This window comes from Balaenoptera borealis (assembly GCF_965194805.1).
Source record: "Balaenoptera borealis genome assembly, chromosome: 14".
Classification (NCBI taxonomy): domain Eukaryota; kingdom Metazoa; phylum Chordata; class Mammalia; order Artiodactyla; family Balaenopteridae; genus Balaenoptera; species Balaenoptera borealis.
This window is the reverse complement of record NC_138875.1, coordinates 61,191,994-61,212,644: the sequence shown is the minus strand read 5'-3', so window position 1 is coordinate 61,212,644 and position 20,651 is coordinate 61,191,994. Positions and strand designations below refer to the sequence as shown.

Sequence of the window (20,651 nt, the reverse complement as noted above, 5' to 3'; positions counted from 1 at the left end):
TCACCATCTGACTGCTTCTCACGCCTGGAAATCTGTTTACAGGTACAACCAAGCGGGAAATGACAAAACATCTTTTAGCCAAATAGTCTAATTAAAAAACTCAACTTTCTAAATTAAATGAAGCATTTTCCTGATACCAAGCTGAAGGATCAATAATCCAGAACTGGGAACATGTGAACAAATCTCCCTTCAGGGAACTTTCCCTCAAAAGGTATTTACACTGGGTTGGCCAAAAAGGTCATTGGGCTTTTTTTTTTTTAAACAAAAACCCGAAGGAACTTTTCAGCCAACCCAATATAAATTGGGTTGTACTTTAAAAAAATAACTTAAAATGGTATATAAAAGATTCCAGCGCACTCTTTTTACATTTCATTATAAACATGATGTGCCAAAATAATAAATTTACTCACTTGTCTTTTAGCTTCTCTCAGTTTTCTTTTGAGGGCTGTCAAAATCCTTTGTACTTCCCATAATCTTTCCTCTTTAGATAAATCCTTTATCCCACCCTGCAGATCTCGATGTAAACAGTTCAAAAGAAACTCCTAGAAAGTAACACACCACACACTGTATATGATTCCATGTCTTGTCATCTTAAAATAAAACCACATGCAATTTCTAAAAATGCAGAATCAACTACTTTTCAATTATCATTAAAAAAATGACATAATGCATGAATTGTTTTTTCAAGGCTATGACTGAAAAATCATCTTTATTTTTTCTGCCTGAGCATTGGGTTCTAATCCATCAATTTACATTGGTTCCCAGTAGTCAATTCACATCCCTTCCCCCAACACATCAACTACTAAGAAATGGGAGCTCAGAGCAGACAAAAGGGAAGAAAGGCAAGCAGGGATTTGATAACTTGTATGCAAACAAAAGATGTAATAATTATCAAATGTAAGTAAACGTCTTAGCCTTGAATTTCTTATTGAGCTTGCCAAACACACACAACCAAATGGCACTGTTTCAGTAGCACAGTGGGAAAACACAGGATTTGGGGTCAAATCCTGGCTCTTCAGCTTAGTAACCAGGTGACACAGCGTAACTTATTTAACTTCCCCAAATTTCATTATTCTTATCTGTAAAATAAGGCCAATAAAGCAGCCTTGTCCAGATAAGCTAACATTTTTGGACTGCTTACAACATACCTGGCACCATGGTGAACATCTTTAACGCATTATTTCATTTAAGGTAATCTTCACATCAAACCTAGGAGAGGACTCATTTTTAAATGCAATCCCCAAGGCTTAAGGAGGTTAAGCAACGTGCCTAATTAGGAGCAGAGCAAGAATTTAAAGCCAGGTCTTTTGATTTCCAAACCTGTGCTCTGTCCACTATGATGTTCTACCTTAACTGGCATGAAATCGTGCCAGATGGGAAGTTCTGGCTTCAGTGTGCCATGAAGAGTATGCCTGACACAGCTCCAGACACACAGGAAGTGTTCAAGGAACAGGAGGCCATCGTCCTCAGCACTGCAGTCTCCCACCGGGTCAGAACGAGGGCTGGCTCTGGGGGCCGGGGGGTGGGCTGCACGCACCTGTCTTCTGATCTCCTCCTTGATGCTCTCTTGGGTCTCGGGCAGTGTGGGCATCGTGGCCATGTTAGACCATCGCAGAGGTTTCGTCACTTGCTTCAGTGTCACATTTCCGAAGAGCTCTTGCACATGTGTGAAAAACACATATAGGACACGATTGCTAATCTAAAAAAAAAAAAAAAAAAAAGAAAATATTTGCAAGAAAAATATTAAAATTATCATTTCATTTCATTTGTGTCTGTTGCCTAAGTGCATCCTCAGTAGTGACTAGACATGTTTTGCTAATTAGTGGACAATTTAAAGAAGAGAATGAGAAAGTATGAGTTAAGTCATGGACTCAGCACTATGAGAAATCGCGGGGAAAAAGCCAAGAAATGGATGCAGAGGCCGATAATCATCAATCTGTTCTGTTTTAGCACCATAACATTAACTGATTTTTTAAATCTTATGTTCTTTATTTTCAAGTTACTGTGATACATTTTAACACATGCAACTGGATCTACTAAGGAACAAAGGAGCCTGCAGCTGCAGAGCTGGGCTGAGTGTGGTACCCCTGCTCCAGAGACGAATGCTTCCGGGCAGACTCCAGGGCCCATGTTTAAATAGATGCTCCAATGCTAAGAGACCAGGACGTTAGGCTGGCTAAAAAGCTAATAAAAGAAATTATTTCCTACGTAAAACTTACTCTGACAACACACCTGAATCTTCTGTGACACCAACATCCCTACTACAGTTATATTAAGTAACAATGTAATATTTACCAAATTCTGAAAACTTGACTAATATGAAATTTGAGAAACATTTTGCTTCCAAAATATAATCAACAAGCAATGAAGGAATCTTCAGTGAAAGAAAATACACTCTTATATGTAACAGTGTGTTATAACAGTGACCAATAATAACCTGGTATATTGGCCAAAAAGAAGGCTTAAAATAAAAACTATAACCCCATCTCATGTTTTGCCCTTTGTTTTTGGCCTGAGTGAAATATCAGTAACTCCAATTAAAGGATAACACATGCTCTATGCCAGCACCAAGTGAGCAGCAGAAAACGAAGGCCAGGAATTTATGCTGTAAAGAGACACCAACTAACACACCACCCACCTCTCTGAAATGCCTCCTCAGATTAAGACTCTGTAAAATACTCTATACAACACACCTCTTCATGAATGAAGTCCTCAGGTCAAATCCCTGACCAAATGAACAACGTTAGGCCCCCTTGAGCCTGAGTCTGTATGTGTGTGTGATATGACTAAGCAGTAATGCTATTTGATGAAGGAACTGAAATCCTTAAAACACTGCAGATGAACTGTAACTGCAGGTACCTCGGGCTCCTCTTCCACTAAGGACAGATCACTGTCATCAGGAACTGCTTACAAACCACACCAAAGACTGGACAATATTCCAATTTCACAGCCGCAGCCAAAAGGCCAACATGCTCATTACCTTACATGCCAACACTGTCCACACTGTGAAAGAAAAAGGCCAACATTCAGGCTAACCCCTTACCCACCGTCCCTGGTTCACTGCTTGGTATGTGACTCAGCAACAGGAAACCCTCCCTGCATCCCCAGGGCCGGCCGTGTACCTGGACAGTCGGGCTGAGCACTATAGAAATGTTCTGGATGTTCATTTTTGTTTCCAGCTCCTTGGCGATAACGTGATCCATGTGCACGATCAGCCAGGAGATCAGCAGACGGTTACACTCGGGCAGCTCCTCCAGCAGGCGCTGGAACTCCTGCACCTTCTCGCCCTCCGAGCTCCGCCCACAAGCCTCTTCAAAGCGGGGCAGCAGCTCCTTGGTCAGCAGGTTCTCGGGCAGGTCCCGCAGGTATTGCTTCAGCAAACTGGCTACAGTGTTAGGCTCATACTCTTCCAAGTTTGGAGACTCCTCTCTGTCATAGGCTGCTTTCAGCTCATCCACCTTGGATTTAATTCCTTAGAACATTCGAATTCAGGAGAGAAAGAAAGTATCAAGAAAAAAAAAAATCAAACACACAGCTTTCTTCCCCAGTGTGCCCACCCCTGGGGGAGATCAGAGAAGAGCCATCCTGACCATATGAAGTGTTAATCTGCACATGGTTCATACAATTCCTCCATTAAAGCAGATAAAAGACTACACTTAGAGGATGAATTTAACCAAAAGCTAAATGAAAATGGACAAACTCAGTACTCAGAACAAAAGTCATAGTAACCACAGAAACATCAAGCAAATATGCCAATCGATTCAGGGGAAAAAAATTGTTTTTTATTTAAAGATAGGTAGGTAAAAATTCAGGCAAAAATTAAACTACAATCCAAGCATATGCCTTGTTCTACATGAGTGGCCAACTGCTTTTCCTAACTAGCCACAAGACTGACAACATAAAATACAACTCAGTACATACAAGCACGTTTCAAAAAGTTGTGGGGTGACTACTCTTTTATAAGTAAAAATTGTATCATAAATGCAAAAGGTGAGTTCACTATCTAAACAAACTCTTTGAAAATTATTCATTACATAATACCCATCTAATTTCTAAGTTTAAGTTCTTTACATGTTTTCTTAATCTGAAACAGGGTTAGAACAAAAGAAAAGTGAAATTTGGGTTACTAAAATCAAATTGTTTTGCTTTTCTTACTGGACAGAAACACACACAAATGTTTTTCAGACACTAAGTATTTTAGATTTTTAGTCCAATGTGCATTTAAGTGACATAATTCAGTGACACTGATTGCTCATGAGAACACAAAGTAGCTTTCTGTTGTTTTCAATACTTAAAACTTTAGGCCAGGATGTGGTACTATACACAACAGAATACTATTCAGCTATAAAAAAGAATGAAATCTTGCCATTTGCAACAGCATGGATGGACCTAGAGGGTGTTACACTATGTGAAATAAGTCAGAGAAAGACAAAATACTTCATATGTGGAATCTAAACAAATAAAACAAACTAGTGAATATAACAAAAAAGAAACAGACTCACAGATATAGAGAACAAACTAGTGGTTACCAGAGGGGAAAGGGAAGGGGTGAGGGGCAAGTGAGGGGTAGGGGATTAAGAGATACAAACTACCATGTATAAAATAAATAAGCTACAAGGATATATTGTACAGCACAGGGAATATAGCCAATATTTTACAACTATAAATGGAGTATAACCTTTAAAAATATTGAATCACTATGCTGTATCCCTGAAACTTATATAATTTTGTACATCAACTATACTTCAATTTAAAAAAAACTTCAGGCCAATTATTGGAAACAAGCCACAAACTAAGGCTGACAGATTGTAGTGGTAAACACAAACACTCAAGTGTCACCTAGTCTGAGCAGCATTTTACAATCAATAGTGGTTACATCTGGGCTCTGACATTCCTTATGTGAAAACCTTTTAATGCCATCACAATAAATCAGTAACTTAATCTAGCACTGACAAAATGAAATCAACAACCCCAAATAGGAAAATAATAATATGAATCTTATTTTTGTATAATCTTTATTTTGAGGTGGAAAAGTTAGAAAATAATTTCTATTTTCTTACTTTTATGAGTAAAACATGGTGTGTGATAACTTTAATTGAAATTCTTGACAAAGACCTCCTCTCTCATATACATTTTATAGATTTGTAATTTTCCCCCAATAGTGCCTGCCCAGAAAATTGCACAAGTGAGAAGTGCACAAATTTCCAGGTACAGAAAGAGCATATGCAAAATCAAAGATTAGCTTTAAGACTGGAACGTATATATGGAGAAGCGAGAATCAGAGTTCTCCACCAGAAAACAATACTGTTAGCATTCAAAAAGAAAAGTCACAGCCACAAACTCTGTAGTCCAGAGTGCTGAATGCAGCATTCTGCCAGAGCTTCAAAAATAAATACAAAATTGATCAAAGCAGAAGCTCGGCCTCCAAGGAGCCAACAACCAGGGGAGCAGCTCAGTTTGAACACTCTGACACATGAATTCAGAGGAGTCCCACACCTCCGACTCCAAGAGAATGCAAACATCAAAAATAGGTCAAAGACAAAAGAATCCTTTGAACAAAGCTGTAGGAACTCTTCAGAGAAACTTTCACCTAAAACAAAGTTTCTTCACACCTATGGAAATCACGTGAGAGAAGCAGCTATGTTAGTATTGTGTAGATCTTTAAAAATCCATCATAAATTTTTCTTAAAAGGCAAGTTTCAAATTCATTTAAATGTGTTTATTTTTATGTAACTAAAGACTTATAAATTCAAATTCAGTGCCTAATTCATTTATCTTATTTTCTATAAAATAGTAGCATTTTAGCCAAAACACTCTTAAATGATAACATGTTATCTGTGGGATTATGTAAAGGTCTCCCCAATTATCAAACATGCCTGCCCTTTCTTAACAAAGGTTAAATATCAAATCCACCTTCTAGAAATGAGCATGAACCAATTAAATGGAAAAACTAAATCTAGTCTCTTTATTCTAAATGTGTATGATTTAACTCATCATGAAATACGCATGAGCAACAGTGAATGTTACAGCCTCAAGGTCCAGAACCAAGACACTGAACCATGGGAACGTGATGACAACAGCACGGATGCCACACAGGTCAGGACTTGCATCCTACACCGACACAAAGCCACACTGCTCTGTAAGAAATAGAGTCTTCTACTTTAGACCATGCATTTTGCTTGATTTTAGACACCCAATATGAATTACTTTCCTGCCAGTATGAAATGTAAGTTTTCATACACACGAAACATAGAGAAATGGAACCTCAACTTCACTAATGCATGTAAGAGCCGCGCCTGAACACAGAGGTATCCACATCTGGGACCTAAACATTTAGTAAGAACATTGTGCGTCCCTCAGCTGAACTCAGGAAATACTTAAACGACTGTCAGTAACTGTGTCTTGTGGCCAAGAAGCGTCCTGAACCCAGATGTCCTTTCTCCCCGCTGACCACCCCCCAACGCCCAGCCTCACGGAGGCACCCAGGTGAGGGGCACCACCCACACACCACAGAGACACACACACACACACACACACACACACACACACACACACACACACAACACAGAGCGTGCGGGTCTTTGTTCAACTGGAAGGATCAAGGAAATGAATGAGGTTTAGGACCCGTGTCACAATTTTCCTCACAAGTGAGTATTTGTTCCCTTCCTTTGAAAAATGGAAGTGAAGCTAATCTTTAAAAACCAGTACATGTGGCGCAAGCCCCATACCTGACACTCTGTAGATGCCTTCACACTTCATGCCATGCTTCTCCACATAATCCACACACTCCCGGAAGACGGCCGGCAGCCGAACGCCGTCGTACATCATGGTCCTCTCCACTGCATCAGCCAGAGGAATCCCAAAGATGGGTTTGAGATTCGGGACATCTATCTGAGGCACCTCTGGCTCCTGAATTGGCTTCTTCTTTTTCTTCTTTTCCTTCCACTGTTTAACCACGTCAGCTGCTGTCAAGTCTTTTGACTTTTTCTCTTTATGTTTTTCCTCTTTGTGTTTTTCTTCTTTATGTTTTTCCTCTTTGGGTTTCTCTTTTATTTTAAAATCCTTCTCTTTCTTTTTAGAAAAGCTGGGCTTCTTGAAAACGTGGATCCCCTTGGACCTCTTCATTTTGGAAGGACTTTCGGCTTCATCTCCAGAGCTATCTTCCTGAAAGGCGGCATAGCCTTCAGCTGCCAAAGAAATGCAGGGTGCATGAGTCAGATGTCTGCTGAATGTCAAACTGTCCATTTTCAATGTCTGAAAACAGGACAAAGAAGTGCCACCTGGCCCTGGCTACCTAGCTTTTCACCCCATGGCCAAGCCCTCCTGGTACTCTCAGCAATTCATTCAATGGCTTCCCAGCTAAAATGAGGCGTTGCCATGACGTCTCCTGACCACAAGAGGGCAACAAGCAGAGAGCCAGTTACCCTTGCAACTGGTTTTATTTTATACACGCGTGCAATTGGAATTTTTGCAAACCAAATAATAATCATTTATTATCTTAATTTATGTATTATCTACACAGAGGGCTAATGGAGAGAATCCCTATATAATGCACAGCATTCTTTCATCAGCTGAATAAGGCCCTCTAACTTACACTCTACTTAGCTTAGGTTTCTTCATATTTAGTTCCTATAATGTGAAGCAATCTCCAACCATGACACGAAATGCACTACTGTTCAGACACTCCCGTCATCGCCATCACAATTGCTCTCCTGTCTCCAGCTGTTAAGTTCTTTCTGCAGATGGCAGATGGGACTGAAGCCTCATTTGGGGAGAAACAGAACCAGGAAACTCCCTAATCTCGGGATGGTAGCCACTTCCCCGCGTCAGGAGCCCTGGTTTCACACTGATAACTGCTTAGTATCAATATTAGAGTTATCCTAGTTTGGTTTCACTGTTCTTTTTTTTTTTTTTAACATCTGAAACTCTCCTTTTCTTTAGCCAACTACCTCACAAGCTATTTTATAAGAAAAATTAAAGGTATTGCATACATTTCCCTCTAATTAAAGCACCGATACCACAAACCCCACACCAACCAGAATGGCCGAAGTCTTAAGGGCATAATACCATGACAGAAAGCAACTGGAGTTCTCAGACACCACTGGTGGGACTGTCAACTGGTACAAGCACTCTGGAAATTGTTTTGCAGGATCTACAGATACTGAAATGAGCATGGCCTGTGAGCAATTCCACTCCCAGGCACACACACAACAGAAATGCATAAACTTGGACAATGACATTCACAGAAGCACGATTCATAACACACACTGAAGACAACCCAAATGACCAATAACAGTAGAATGGAAAAATAAATTCTAGTATATTAGTGCAAAATCCAGCAATAAAAGTGAACAAATTACTGCCATATGCAATAACACAGATGAATCTAACAAACATAACACTGGGCAAAAGAAACTACCCACAAAAGGAAATCTACTTCCATGTACAGAAGTCCGAAATCAGGTAGTGTCCAGATGTGCCGGGCATTCCCTCTGAAGGGGCAACAACAGGCAATTTCTAGGATGCTGTAATGCTCTATTTCCAGAGCCTTGTGCGATCAGTAATTAGCACAGGTGTATCCGTTTGTGATAATTCATCAAGTTGTACACAATTTGTGCATTCTATCCAAACGTTATGCTTCAAATACAAATTAACTTAAAAATACCGTGAAACTAAAAGCACACTTACTTAAAATAACTCACCTGATTTGCTTTTAACATGCTAAAAAGCTATGTCTAAACGATTCATCCTCCTTACAGAACAGGAATCATAAATGGAATGCATCGTGGCATTTGCTTAAGAAAACGAATACATACTTTTTTCACCATGTACCCCAACTGGCCTACACAACCTCGCCAAGAGTGTAAGGACAAAATTTCAATATTTACTTTTCATACTTATTTAAAATTTAAGAAATCTCCACCAGAAAACTTCACCATTTCTGGAAATTCAGTATTTTTATTTGTGAGAATAACACCCTAAAATACAAAAACATCTGAGATGCAGAAAAATAAAGAAAATATAAAACAAGAGTCTTTGACTAAGATATATTTCTACAAGATAGCAGGTACACATAATTAGAGTAGAAACTTATCTAAACTTTAGCCACAGCACAGAGAAAATGGCACTTACTCCTTTTTTCCTTTTTCTTAAATTTTCCTTTTTTCTTCCCATGGTCCTTCTCATCATCAGACACTATATCGGGAGGCTCGTGGAGGCTGTCATGGGGAGGCGAGGGCTCGCCCGTGCGGTACAATCCAGGAAACTTAGTGGGGCTGATCTCTTCAGAGCTGGGGGTGCGGGTGAGCCCACTGCCATGCTCCACCCTGCGGTGCTCACCGGGGCTGCTGGTGGGGGGCAGGAAGCACTCGGTCATGCTGCCTCCCTGACGACAGTGAGGAGGCCGTCTGTTACCTGCCCATCACCCCTGCAGAGGGAGAAAGCACATCACAGTCACCCAACAACCACCAAGACACAAGGGCGCCAGACACACACACAACACGGCAACTAATCTTGCATTTACAAATCAAAAATATTTTTCTTCACAACCCCCCTTTAAACATAGTTGTTCATTTTGTCAGCTCAATTACATTCGTGCACCACACATTTCTGTTCTCAAAGAGTTGGTTGAAAGCACTGGATCTTCAAGTGTGAGAAAAATGAACCAAATGAAAGTGGGTTCTCAAAGTAGGACACAGTGTTTCCTCTAAAAAGGAACCCACCATTGTAATGGGCTTCATTTTGGATTGCTATCCAACATAAAATCCTAATTTTTTTTAAGTTATGGCCAAACAACCATGAATAATTAATTAAGAAGAGTGTTAATATAACTACACATGAATAGTTCAGTATCAAAATTTACAAAACAATTAAAGTGATACATACAGATTATTAGCCGTAGTTCTATACTGCATTGGACAATTCATATGTTGATAACAGCTATTTTATCTTGGGCTGGAATTATGTTGAAAGATACAATGGAACCCTCATTTGCTCAGTCCTAAAATACACACACAATAGTTTCGCTAGAATGGACACTACAAAGGACAAATGTGGATAAACAACAAGGTCCTACTGTACAGCACAGGGAACTGTATTCAATATCCTGTGAGAAACCATAATGGAAAAGCGTATAAAAAAATGTATATATATGTATAACTGAGTCACTTTGCTCTACAGCAGAAATTAACACAACATTGTAAATCAACTATACTTCAATAAAAAATAAATTTAAAAAAAGAAGTAATAAAAAAACCCAAAGGACAAATGTAAGAAAAGTTCAAGATTTGTTTGCATTTTTTTCTTCATTACACAGTGTGTTTAAAAGTTACTTGGATTAGTTCTTATTCCTCTTTAATGTCTTCATGACATTAATTTGAAAAACTACTAGAATCACTTGTTTCTCTTTGCACTCACTTTTAAGGTGATTTTGCAATTTTAAAAATCCACAAACACAAGTGATAAGACTGCTATTTCTGACCATAAACAAAGTCAAAAGACAAACAAATGTGAAAAAAAAATGTGTAAATTATGAGAGCTAATTTCTCTAAAAAGCAAAGAGTTCTCACAAATCAATGAAAATCTCAACAAATCAAGACACCTACACAAAGAATGAGAAGCAGTTCATAGAAAAATGACTAATATCCACATGAAAATAATGTTCAAGTACAATTACAATTTTAAAAACAAAACAATAAGTTACCATTTTTCTAACATCAGACTGGCAAAGAACAAAAAAGGTGATTAATACCAAGTGTTGGTAAGGATGTGATCAAACATTCGGGAGAATATCCACTGATGGCTGAGATGTAAACTAGCACAATCTTTTTTGAAAAGCAATTTGGCAACATCTATCAAAATTTTATTTTTTAATATATTTATTTATTTATTTTTGGCTGTGTTGGGTCTTCGTTGCTGCGCACAGGCTTTCTCTAGTTGCGGCGAGTGGGGGCTACTCTTCGTTGTGGTGCGTGGGCTTCTCATTGCGGTGGCTTCTCTTGTTGCAGAGCACGGGCTCTAGGTGCATGGGCTCAGTCTTTGTGGCTCGTGGGCTCTAGAGCGTTGTGGCGCACGGGCTTAGTTGCTCCGCGGCATGCAGGATCTTCCTGGACCAGGGCTCAAACCCATGTCCCCTGAATTGGCAGGCGGATTCTTAACCACTACGCCACCAGGGAAGTCCCTATCAAAATTTTAAATGCGCTCTCTTTGATCCAAGAATTCCTCCTTTTAGGAACTTATCCTTCAGATATAGTTTTACAAGAATTCAAAGATGTGTACATGAAAATATGCATTTTAGCACTGTGACAGCAAAAACAACATAATCTAAACAGCTATCAATGGAAAATCAGTTAAATTATGACTGATCCAAATAATGGAATATAAACTCACACACATGCAATTTCTGAAATAGTTAACAACTGTTAACTCTTGGAAGTTGTAAAAGGAGAGGGAACGAAAGATTTCTTTATTTTTTACTTTATCCTTTCTACATCTTTTGAGCCTTACCATGCCCATCTATTACTTGTTTTTTTTAAACGAACAGGCCACGTTTTTTTAGTCTCATAAAAGTTGTGTTTTTGACAATATTTAATAGTGTGGGGAAAGCAATTTTATTTACAGCACAATATCAATTTTTAAATAAACATATGCAAAAAACTGTAAGAACAAGGGAACTTTTTTTTTTTTTTTAAACAACCCCTAATGTCTTTTATTTATTTATTTATTTATTTATGGCTGTGTTGGGTCTTCGTTTCTGCGCGAGGGCTTTCTCTAGTTGCGGCAAGCGGGGTCCACTCTTCATCGCGGTGCGCGGGCCTCTCATTATCACAGCCTCTCTTGTTGCGGAGCACAGGCTCCAGACGCGCAGGCTCAGTAATTGTGGCACACAGACTTAGTTGCTCCGCGGCATGTGGGATCTTCCCAGACCAGGGCTCGAACCCGTGTCCCCTGCATTGGCAGGCAGATTCTCAACCACTGCGCCACCAGGAAAGCCCAGAACAAGGGAACTTTAAAAATAATTATCTGTGAATTGTAAGATTATAAGTGACCTTTTTACTTTTCTGCATTTCATAAGTTTTCTACCCAGTATACATTACTGCTTGTCTAATCAGGAAAAACATTAAACAGGAGAGATTCCATCTAAGGAGCTGTAAGCATCACTGTAATTTTTTAGGTTTTCTTCATGAGCCCTGACTTTGGCTATTATTCTTTAAAAGTACATTCTATTCTTCCCTTAACTGAAGGGATGGTTTTGACCATCCCAGGTTTGAGAGTTTAAAGAGAGCCAAGATCCCACCAGCCTATGAGTTACACATCACAGGTGAGGAAAGTGAGGTCCAAAGACCCGGGAAGCCAAAGCACAGGGGCGGGGAAGCAGCACAGCTCGGCACAGACGGACCGCTGACGGGCGTCCTGTCCCCACGGACCCGTGTCGTACGCCTCCCTGCGTGCTGTCTTCCTCACACCCTGGAACCCAGCCCTCCTTCCAGGATCTCTGCAGGGCCAATTCATACTTGTCTTTTAACATTAAGCCTGCAGATGGGCACAAGGAATCTTTTTGGAGTGATGAAAACGGTCTAGATTTGACTGTGGTGATGGTTACAAACCGTAAACTGACATTTTAAGTGGGTGAATCTTATGGTATGTAAATTATACCTAAAAAAGACTGTTTAAAAAAAAGGATCAAGTACCAGCCACACTTTCTCCAGGAATCCCCCCTCATGCCCACCCCGCCCAGTCTAAGCCGTGCCCCCTTCCTGTGCCCGTAGGATCCGCGGAGCACACCTCCAGCGCTGCACAGGCCTTGCTGGGCTTTAATGACCTGTGCGCACAGGGCTGGCTTGCCCAATAATTCGCGAGTTCTAGCATGTAACACAGCACAGGCTGCACAGGAAGTAGTCAGATGTTTGTTTACTTAACAATCTAATTAGTCTCTTCTATGTTCTCAATAGGCTGTGTCCCGCTAATGACACAAAGATGAGAAGAAATGAACCAGCCCTTAGCCTCAACTTTTAATTATGGAAACAAAGAAAGGAAACCCACATTTTATTTGAGCTCCTGTGGCTTCAGGAACTTTCATATACATTAACTAACCTTATATGTCCTGTGAGAAAAGTGTTTTTCCATGTTTACAAACTGTGGAACTAAAGCTCAGAGAAGTGAAGTAACTTACCCTATGCCACACAGCAAGAGATAAAACTGGGATCTGCTTGACTCGAAACACACATTCTTTCCAGTCACCTGCCCTCTGTGTACACACACACACAAGAGGGCACACTTATGCCAGGAGGAACAGGGCGTTACAGACACAAGCAGAAATGTGGGGCTTGTTATGAGAACGGCAAGAAGACGGGTCTGATGGGAGCAGTTTCACGAAGAAGCAACAGAAAAGACACTGAAAGACAAGGTGGCTCTGAACTGAGAGCCAACTGGAGCCAAGCTGAGGGGCTCAGGCACCGCACGTGGGTCATCACCAAGTCCAAAGCCAGGAAGTGACGACACTGGGGCTAAGAGGAATGAGGGCAGGACCACGAACAACAGAATGCCAGGCGGGTTTGGACCATCCCCCGCTCCGTGCTGCTGCAGCAGCTGGTGACTTACAGTTCAGTTTCCACACTGGACTGACAAAAAAGAGAGTTTTGTTCATGACGCACTGAACAGATTATCTTGCAAAAACTACTTAAGAGAAATAGCTGTTGACCTGACTCAGCCACAGTTGGGAGGAACGGAAGGGGAGCGGCTATCGGCACACAGGAAGGAGTGAGGCCCGAATAGAGGGCGATTTCAGAGGAAAGAACACGCTGGCGCTGGGACAGTTCTGAGCACTGGAGAGCCACAGCAAGCCTGAACTTCGCTGAATAAGAGGGCAGAAGAGGGAGGCCTCGAACGGTCCACAGTAAATTTCAGCATAAATAGCCAAAAGAAAGAAAATAAAACAAATTAAAAAATTAGAAATTCCTACTCCTGAGGCAAAAGGAGAAATGATGTAAACTTGTAAACACTTAAGAAAGAATACGTATCCCTATTCCTCCTGGTGAACACAGCTAAGAGAAAACAGACTGACAGGTAGAGCAAGAAGGCAGACAGGCTAGGGACCTCGGGATCCGAGGACCAACACTGTTCCCTGAGTTTTCTTTTTGCCTCTGCATCGCAGACTTACAGCAAAAGAAGCCAGACAGACGGGCGGGCTCAGATAAAAACAACAGAAGCCTGCCCTTTCCAGCCGAACAACCAGAAAGGACAGCTCTGCCAGACAGAAAACTTTCAGATAATAGTGGTCTACTCCAGCCAAACACCACAGAAAAGTAATCAGGACAGCACAGTACTGGAGCAAGGACAGACAGACAGGTTAGAAGAACAAAACAGAAAATTCACAGGGACTCACATGTACACAGTCAACTGGTTGTCAAAAAAGGTTCCAAAGGAATTCGGGGGGAAAGGAAAGTCTTCAGCAAGTGGCATGGATAACCATGGGGGGAAGAGAGGTGGTCAGCTCCTCCATCACATCACCCACAAAGTGTAATTCATGATAAATCACAGACACGAGACTTAACTGCTAAAAACTGTAAAACTTCTAAAATAAAACATATTTTTGAGACCTTGGGAGAAGAATATCCCAGACAGGACCAGAAAGCATTAACTATAAAATTAAAAATTGACAAAGTGGACTTTTTATCAGAAGCAAACACTTCTGCTCATCAAAAGACACTATGAAGAAAATGAATAGTCAAGGCAAAGACATGGAGAACAATTTACTGTGTGTATGTGTGTGTCTGTCTGTGTGTATGCGCCTCACAAAAGACTTACACCCAGAATATATAAAGAACTCCTACAATTCAACAATAAACAGACAATCCAAAACAAAAATGGGCAAAAGAGTTGAGCAAACAATTTACAAAGGAAAATATATGACTGGTCAATAAGCCCACAAAAAAGCTCCACATCACTAAACATCAAAGAAATGGAAATTAAAACCACAATGAGCTATCAACACACACCATCTAGAAGGGCTAAGATTCAAACAGAACTACAATTCCTAACATTGGTGAGGATGTGGGGCACTGCAAAGTTAAATATATTGCTGGTGGGAATGTACCATTTAACCACCTTGGAAAACCATCAATATCTGGCAGCATCTTTTACAGTTGAACCCTTACCATATGACCCAGCAATTCCACTCCTAAGTATTTACCCAAGAGAAATGGAAACATATGTTCACGCACAGACATGATCCGAGTAACTTTATTCATACCAGATAAAAACTAGAAACACCTGCATTTCCAGTAACACTGGATAAACAAACTGTAATATGTTCACACAATGGGATATTAGCGTTTTTTAAAACGAACAAACTACTCATACATACAACAGAACATATGAACTTCAAAAGACAGCACACCAGACACGCTAGATTACATAATGTGCGACTATTTATAGGAAGTTCTGGAACGGACAAACTCACCTCTGTCAAAACAATCGAGGCGTGTGGTTGTGGGAATGTGGGGGAGAGGCAGGGACTGAGTACGAAGGAGCACGAGAGAACTTTCTGGGTTGATGGCTACGTTCTGTCTCTTGACAGGCATGTGGGCTACATGCACGTATACATCTGTTAAAACTTTTTCTATTGAAATACCACTGTTACGTTAGCTTCAGGTGTACCAGTGCTTAGACATTTACATCCGTTTGGAAATGAGGACGCTGGTAAGTCTCGTAACCACCTGTCCCCAAAGTCATTTCAATACTATTGACCATATTCCTTATGCTGCATGTTACATCCCTGGAGCTGCTTTTTTTTTTTTTTTTTTTTTTTTTTTTTAATAACAGGGGGTTTGTACCTCTTAATCCCTTTCACCTATTTCAACCCTCCACCCCCACCCCCCTCCCTTCTGGCAACCACCCATTTGTTCTCTGTATCTATGAGTCTATTTTCATTTTGTTTTGTTTGTCTTGTTTTTTCGATTCCACATACAAGTGAGATCATACAGTATCTGTCTTTCTCTGACTTATTTCACTTAGCATAATGCCCTCTAGATCCACCCAAGCCGTCACAAAAAAACATTAAACTGTGCATATCACTGAAAATAAATTAATAAAATCAATAAAATCCCTCAGATGGGGGGAAAAAAAAAGCCATGGAAGCTATATAGAGATGATCATGAGCCATTAAAAAATATGAACTCTCCTTCTCAAACGTTGCTACTCCCACCTTTACCTTCAGCATCCCACCTCCCCCCACACCCAAAATCAATACAACAGGAATGTCTACTTCCAGTCTTTCCCAACTGAAAGCCTGTGGCTGGTACCTGTGTGAAATCTCTCTCCAGAGAAAACTGAAGATATAAAAAGTTACTTCTGCAATATCTAATAAAAACTATTAAAAGTATACAGCAAAAACCATACATCTAGAATTTTACTTTAGAACCCCCAAAAATTATAACGTTGAAATGAAATTTTTCACATAAAAAGAACAGTTATGACAGTTATAACTGAGGTAAAGCCAAAAAAAAAGTTTCATAAAACTAGACTCAAACTTAATAATTGCTTAAAAACATCCACTCCTCCAAAGAACTAGGATATGCACTGTTCTTAAAATAGTCTTTTCTGTTTTTGTACCACTATTAATCAGCACACATAATAATAATCATTCACCCATGCAAAGGGACAAAAACAATATAAGTAGGAAAGACAGATTGCTAAAGTCTCCTGAAATGAGCTTTTGAGAATAACTCCAATGATTTATTAAACTTGATAATATCAACACAGAAAAAGGGCTCGTCCAGAAACCCATAGCTTGCTTAACTAGTTCACAAGTTAAGCAAATCCAGTATTTATAAACTTTCTTTATTAAATACCAGGCTGTAAGTCACTGGAAGCAGCTTTTCCTCATTTTTACGGTTTTTAAAAATAATCTGTAAATTAAGTCTCTAACCCAAATCTCTACAAGGGAATCCAAACACTGGTTCATTAGTACCTCACATACTGAACACTAACCAGCATTAACCTACCTATTAAGTTGGGAATGTCCAACTTTGTAAGCAGTATTTGCACACGCAGTACATTCTTACTCCTCAAATTTTCTCAGAATTAAAGGACAAGAGTGTCCAGATCACAAGGGACCACCCCACACCATACATGAAGAGACGCATGCCAAAGCACATCATGAGGTTTCGGGGTACAGAGGACAGAAGGATGATCCTGAAAGACTCCTGCCGGGCAGGGAAGAGGGCAAGCAACTTACATACAAAGGATCACGATCAACTTGTCAACAGGAACACTGGAAACTTAAAGACAATAAAGGAATATCTTCAAACCTCTGACAAGACAGCTAGTTCCAAGGACCATTCAAGTGCACAGGTAGAATAAAGACATTCCAGACACACAGTGGCAAGGACTGTACTCCCCCCGTACACTTGTTCAAGAATCCTGATGCCCTGAAATGCGACCCTGATGGGCAGCAAGGAACCCCACGAAAAGCAGGCCTGTGACCAGCTAGTGACACAGTCCCTGTGACCCAGGGGAAGAAGCGCTCCAAGAACAAAGGGAGTCACAGACATCTGACTGCGGAAAAGAAGAGTAAGACCCGGTAAAGAACCGCTGGAGCTTTTGGAATATATCTGTCATGAGAACAGAGTAAAAGCAAATAAAAATAAGAGATAACCATTAACTCTAAGAAAAAGGGAAAGGTAGATGAGAAAACGAAATTGTAGTCTACTGCCTGGCTCAGGGTTACACAGTATTTGTGTGATCATCACCATGAAAACGATGGGTGCTGACAGAATCAAACACCATGCAGGGCAGGATGATGCTGGAGAGCTGGGGGCACGGGGCCTGGCGAAGGTCTGAGACACCCAAATCCTCATCTACCCTAACACCTAGGTTAACACAAGACGTCCAAAACTGCTATCTTCAAAAACAGCAACTTAAGGATATTACTTAGATAAAGGAAATAAACACCAAAAAAAAATAGCTGAAAGGGAAAAACTAAGACCGAGAGAGGTGCAGGAGCGAGGCAGGGAACAGTGCAAGTCTTTAAACTGGGCTGGGGTCCCCAAGACCACCCGCAGGGTCGGCGATTCGCTAGATGGACTCACATCAGTCAGCACACAGTCATGCTCACGGCTGCTATTTATTACAGAGAAAAGATACACAGCAAAAAAACAAAGGAAAAGGCACAAGGAACCAGCCACACGCTCCCGGGGGTCCCCGGGCAGTGGAGTCACAGGGACACGTGAGAAGCACCATGTGCTGGGCAGCTCCTCACTCACAGCCCGAGGTCCCCGTGGAGCCCGGTCACATCGGTGTTCTCCGCCAGGCGGGTACCGAAATCCCACACCGTCAGAAAGACGGCAGGTGTTCCGCGTAAACCACACTGTTTTACAAACCGCTGAGGCTCAGTAAGCTGCTCTTCTCATTTAGAGAAAGTTTTATATGCTGTAGGGAACAGGTATATAAAGAGAAATCCCCATCAAGGGATTTTTCTTAAAACATGAATATTACTATCCAAGAAAAAAAATGTTAAGTTTATAAACTGAGATGAGACAAATAATCCTTCAGATGAGGCAGATAAGGTTTAGAGGGGTTTCCTATCCTCCACAGTGAAATCCTCGCCATGCAAATATGTGCGAGGTTTATGGCGTGTGCCCCATGATGCAGCCCAGTATACACAGTTACAGGACTGACAGTAATTTCTCATGCACATTCCCACAGACCAACTGTCAGCCCATCAGGTTGTTACATAATTAGTCCTTTGAAATCTTCCAGCATTTGCTTAGGTCTATACTTCAATAGAGATTTTACTCTTGGGTTACTGTTTCTTTTCTGTACTCTCCTTATAGATCATCAAACTTAATCTTTTAGTTTCTCCCCTACCCCCAGGGGCTTATCCAAACAAATAAACTTTCAATTAGCATCTCACATGCCACTCACAAAAATTCACTGAATGACATAGTGATTTAATGTTTTCCACTCAACATTCTCAGTGTCACTGATTAAAACAATATGCCTGAGATAAGATATGTGTGTAAAATCAGTTTAAAAGATGTGAAATTCCAAAGTTCATAATAATGAATAAGAACGTATGAATGTCTTTTTAAGGCTGACAATAACTTTTGCATGACTGATAAGAAAACAGAAAAATTCACAAGTTATTTTAGGACACTGATATAATGCAAAATGTAAAACTCAATGTCCAGATGAAACAGAAATCTAAAGGGCACAGATTATGTCCATTATTTAAGTGAATTTTCAAACTCAGGATCAGAATGCCAGGTGCTGGAAAATGAGCAGCCAAAACATACAGGATCTAGCAGCCAGAAATAATCCCACCTTCTGCCTGGGATGAAAGGCTGGAGAGGACACAATTCAGTTCTACATACAGCTGTCCAAATCAAAGAGTACGTATGTGTATTAAGTATGGGGAGAAGAGTCCACACTGCCTTTACACAGAATCAAAGGTGCTATCATCAGCAGTCACCCTAATTCAGAGGACAAAAAAAAAGTTTTCTTATAAAAAAACCAGAATAAATATTATTTGGTATTTATCAGTAAAACAGCACATTTTTAAAGTAATGATATATCCTTTGGCTGGGTGGGGGAAGGGTGGTGTCTTTCCTGCCACATTTCATAATCACAAAATCTATTCTCAAGAAAACAGTAAATTAGAACTTAACTTGGGGGCGGGGGAGACCAACAAACGTTATTTAATAATTTTTAAAATGCACACCATTGGTTACAACAGAAACTGGGTAAAAGTATCTAAACCATGGTTCCCAGACAGTGCGCGGAGGCACCCGGAGCACTGTAAGCAAACTCATCCCGGCCACGCGGAGCTTACATTTGAGGGAAGCAGAGCGGTATTCAACATCTGCCGGACGCTGTGCAAACTACCAGCTAAAAGTTGTTCAGTTTCAACGTTCGACTGTGCACATTCCTTTCAACAGCATACCTCTGTGAAGCTGGGTTTTCTGGGGTAGCTATGATTTAAAGAAAAAAAAAAAATGAGGGACTTCCCTGGTGGCGCAGTGGTTAAGAATCCACGGGTTCGAGCCCTGGTCTGGGAAGATCCCACATGCCGCGAAGCAACTAAGCCCGTGCACCACAACTACTGAGCCTGCGCTCCAGAGCCCGCGAGCCACAACTACTGAGCCCGTGTGCCACAATTACTGAAGCCCACGTGCCTAGAGCCTGTGCTCTGCAACGAGAAGCCACCGCAATGAGAAGCCCAATCAGTACCACAATGAAGAGTAGCCCCTGCTCGCCACAACTAGAGAAAGCCCACGTGCAGCAACGAAGACCCAATGCGGCCATAAATAAATAAATAAATAAATAAATTAATTAATTAATTAATTAATTAATTTAAAAAAATCAACATGGAACAAGAAATAAGGGTGGTGCTGTCCAATCGGAATGCAAAGTATTATAAGCTGTGCGGTGTCCAATAGGAACACAAAGACCACTAACTTTAGTTATTTGAGAGTGAAATAATTTATTTTCTCTTTCAGCTTACGTGTACTATTCTTTCAAATGGTTACTAAATTGCCGAGTCATAAATACGAATTTAGTTGTGTGGGTCTAACAACATAATTCAGCATACTATTAAGCACTTCCATTAGGCTGACACCAGGTCTAAGAGCAAGATATGTATAAGATGAGGC

At 40.6% G+C, this 20,651-nt stretch overlaps 1 protein-coding gene across 5 annotated transcripts in view; it reads right to left on the bottom strand.

Annotated features, from left to right (window-relative positions):
- Positions 1 to 20,651, bottom strand: part of RALBP1 (ralA binding protein 1) — a 43,462-nt gene that overhangs the window by 11,641 nt on the left and 11,170 nt on the right. For 4 of the 5 annotated variants that reach the window (XM_082354039.1, XM_082354042.1, XM_082354043.1 and 1 more), the window contains exons 2-6: positions 9,133 to 9,427; positions 6,729 to 7,187; positions 3,123 to 3,472; positions 1,538 to 1,699; positions 411 to 542 (exon numbers count right to left, since the gene is read on the bottom strand). In XM_082354039.1, the coding sequence (XP_082210165.1) occupies positions 411 to 542; positions 1,538 to 1,699; positions 3,123 to 3,472; positions 6,729 to 7,187; positions 9,133 to 9,376 (1,347 nt within the window). In that variant the 5' untranslated portion in view covers positions 9,377 to 9,427. Of the gene's footprint in view, positions 1 to 410; positions 543 to 1,537; positions 1,700 to 3,122; positions 3,473 to 6,728; positions 7,188 to 9,132; positions 9,428 to 19,831; positions 19,969 to 20,651 lie in introns of those variants that run through there. The other variant, XM_082354040.1, reaches the window with a different exon arrangement.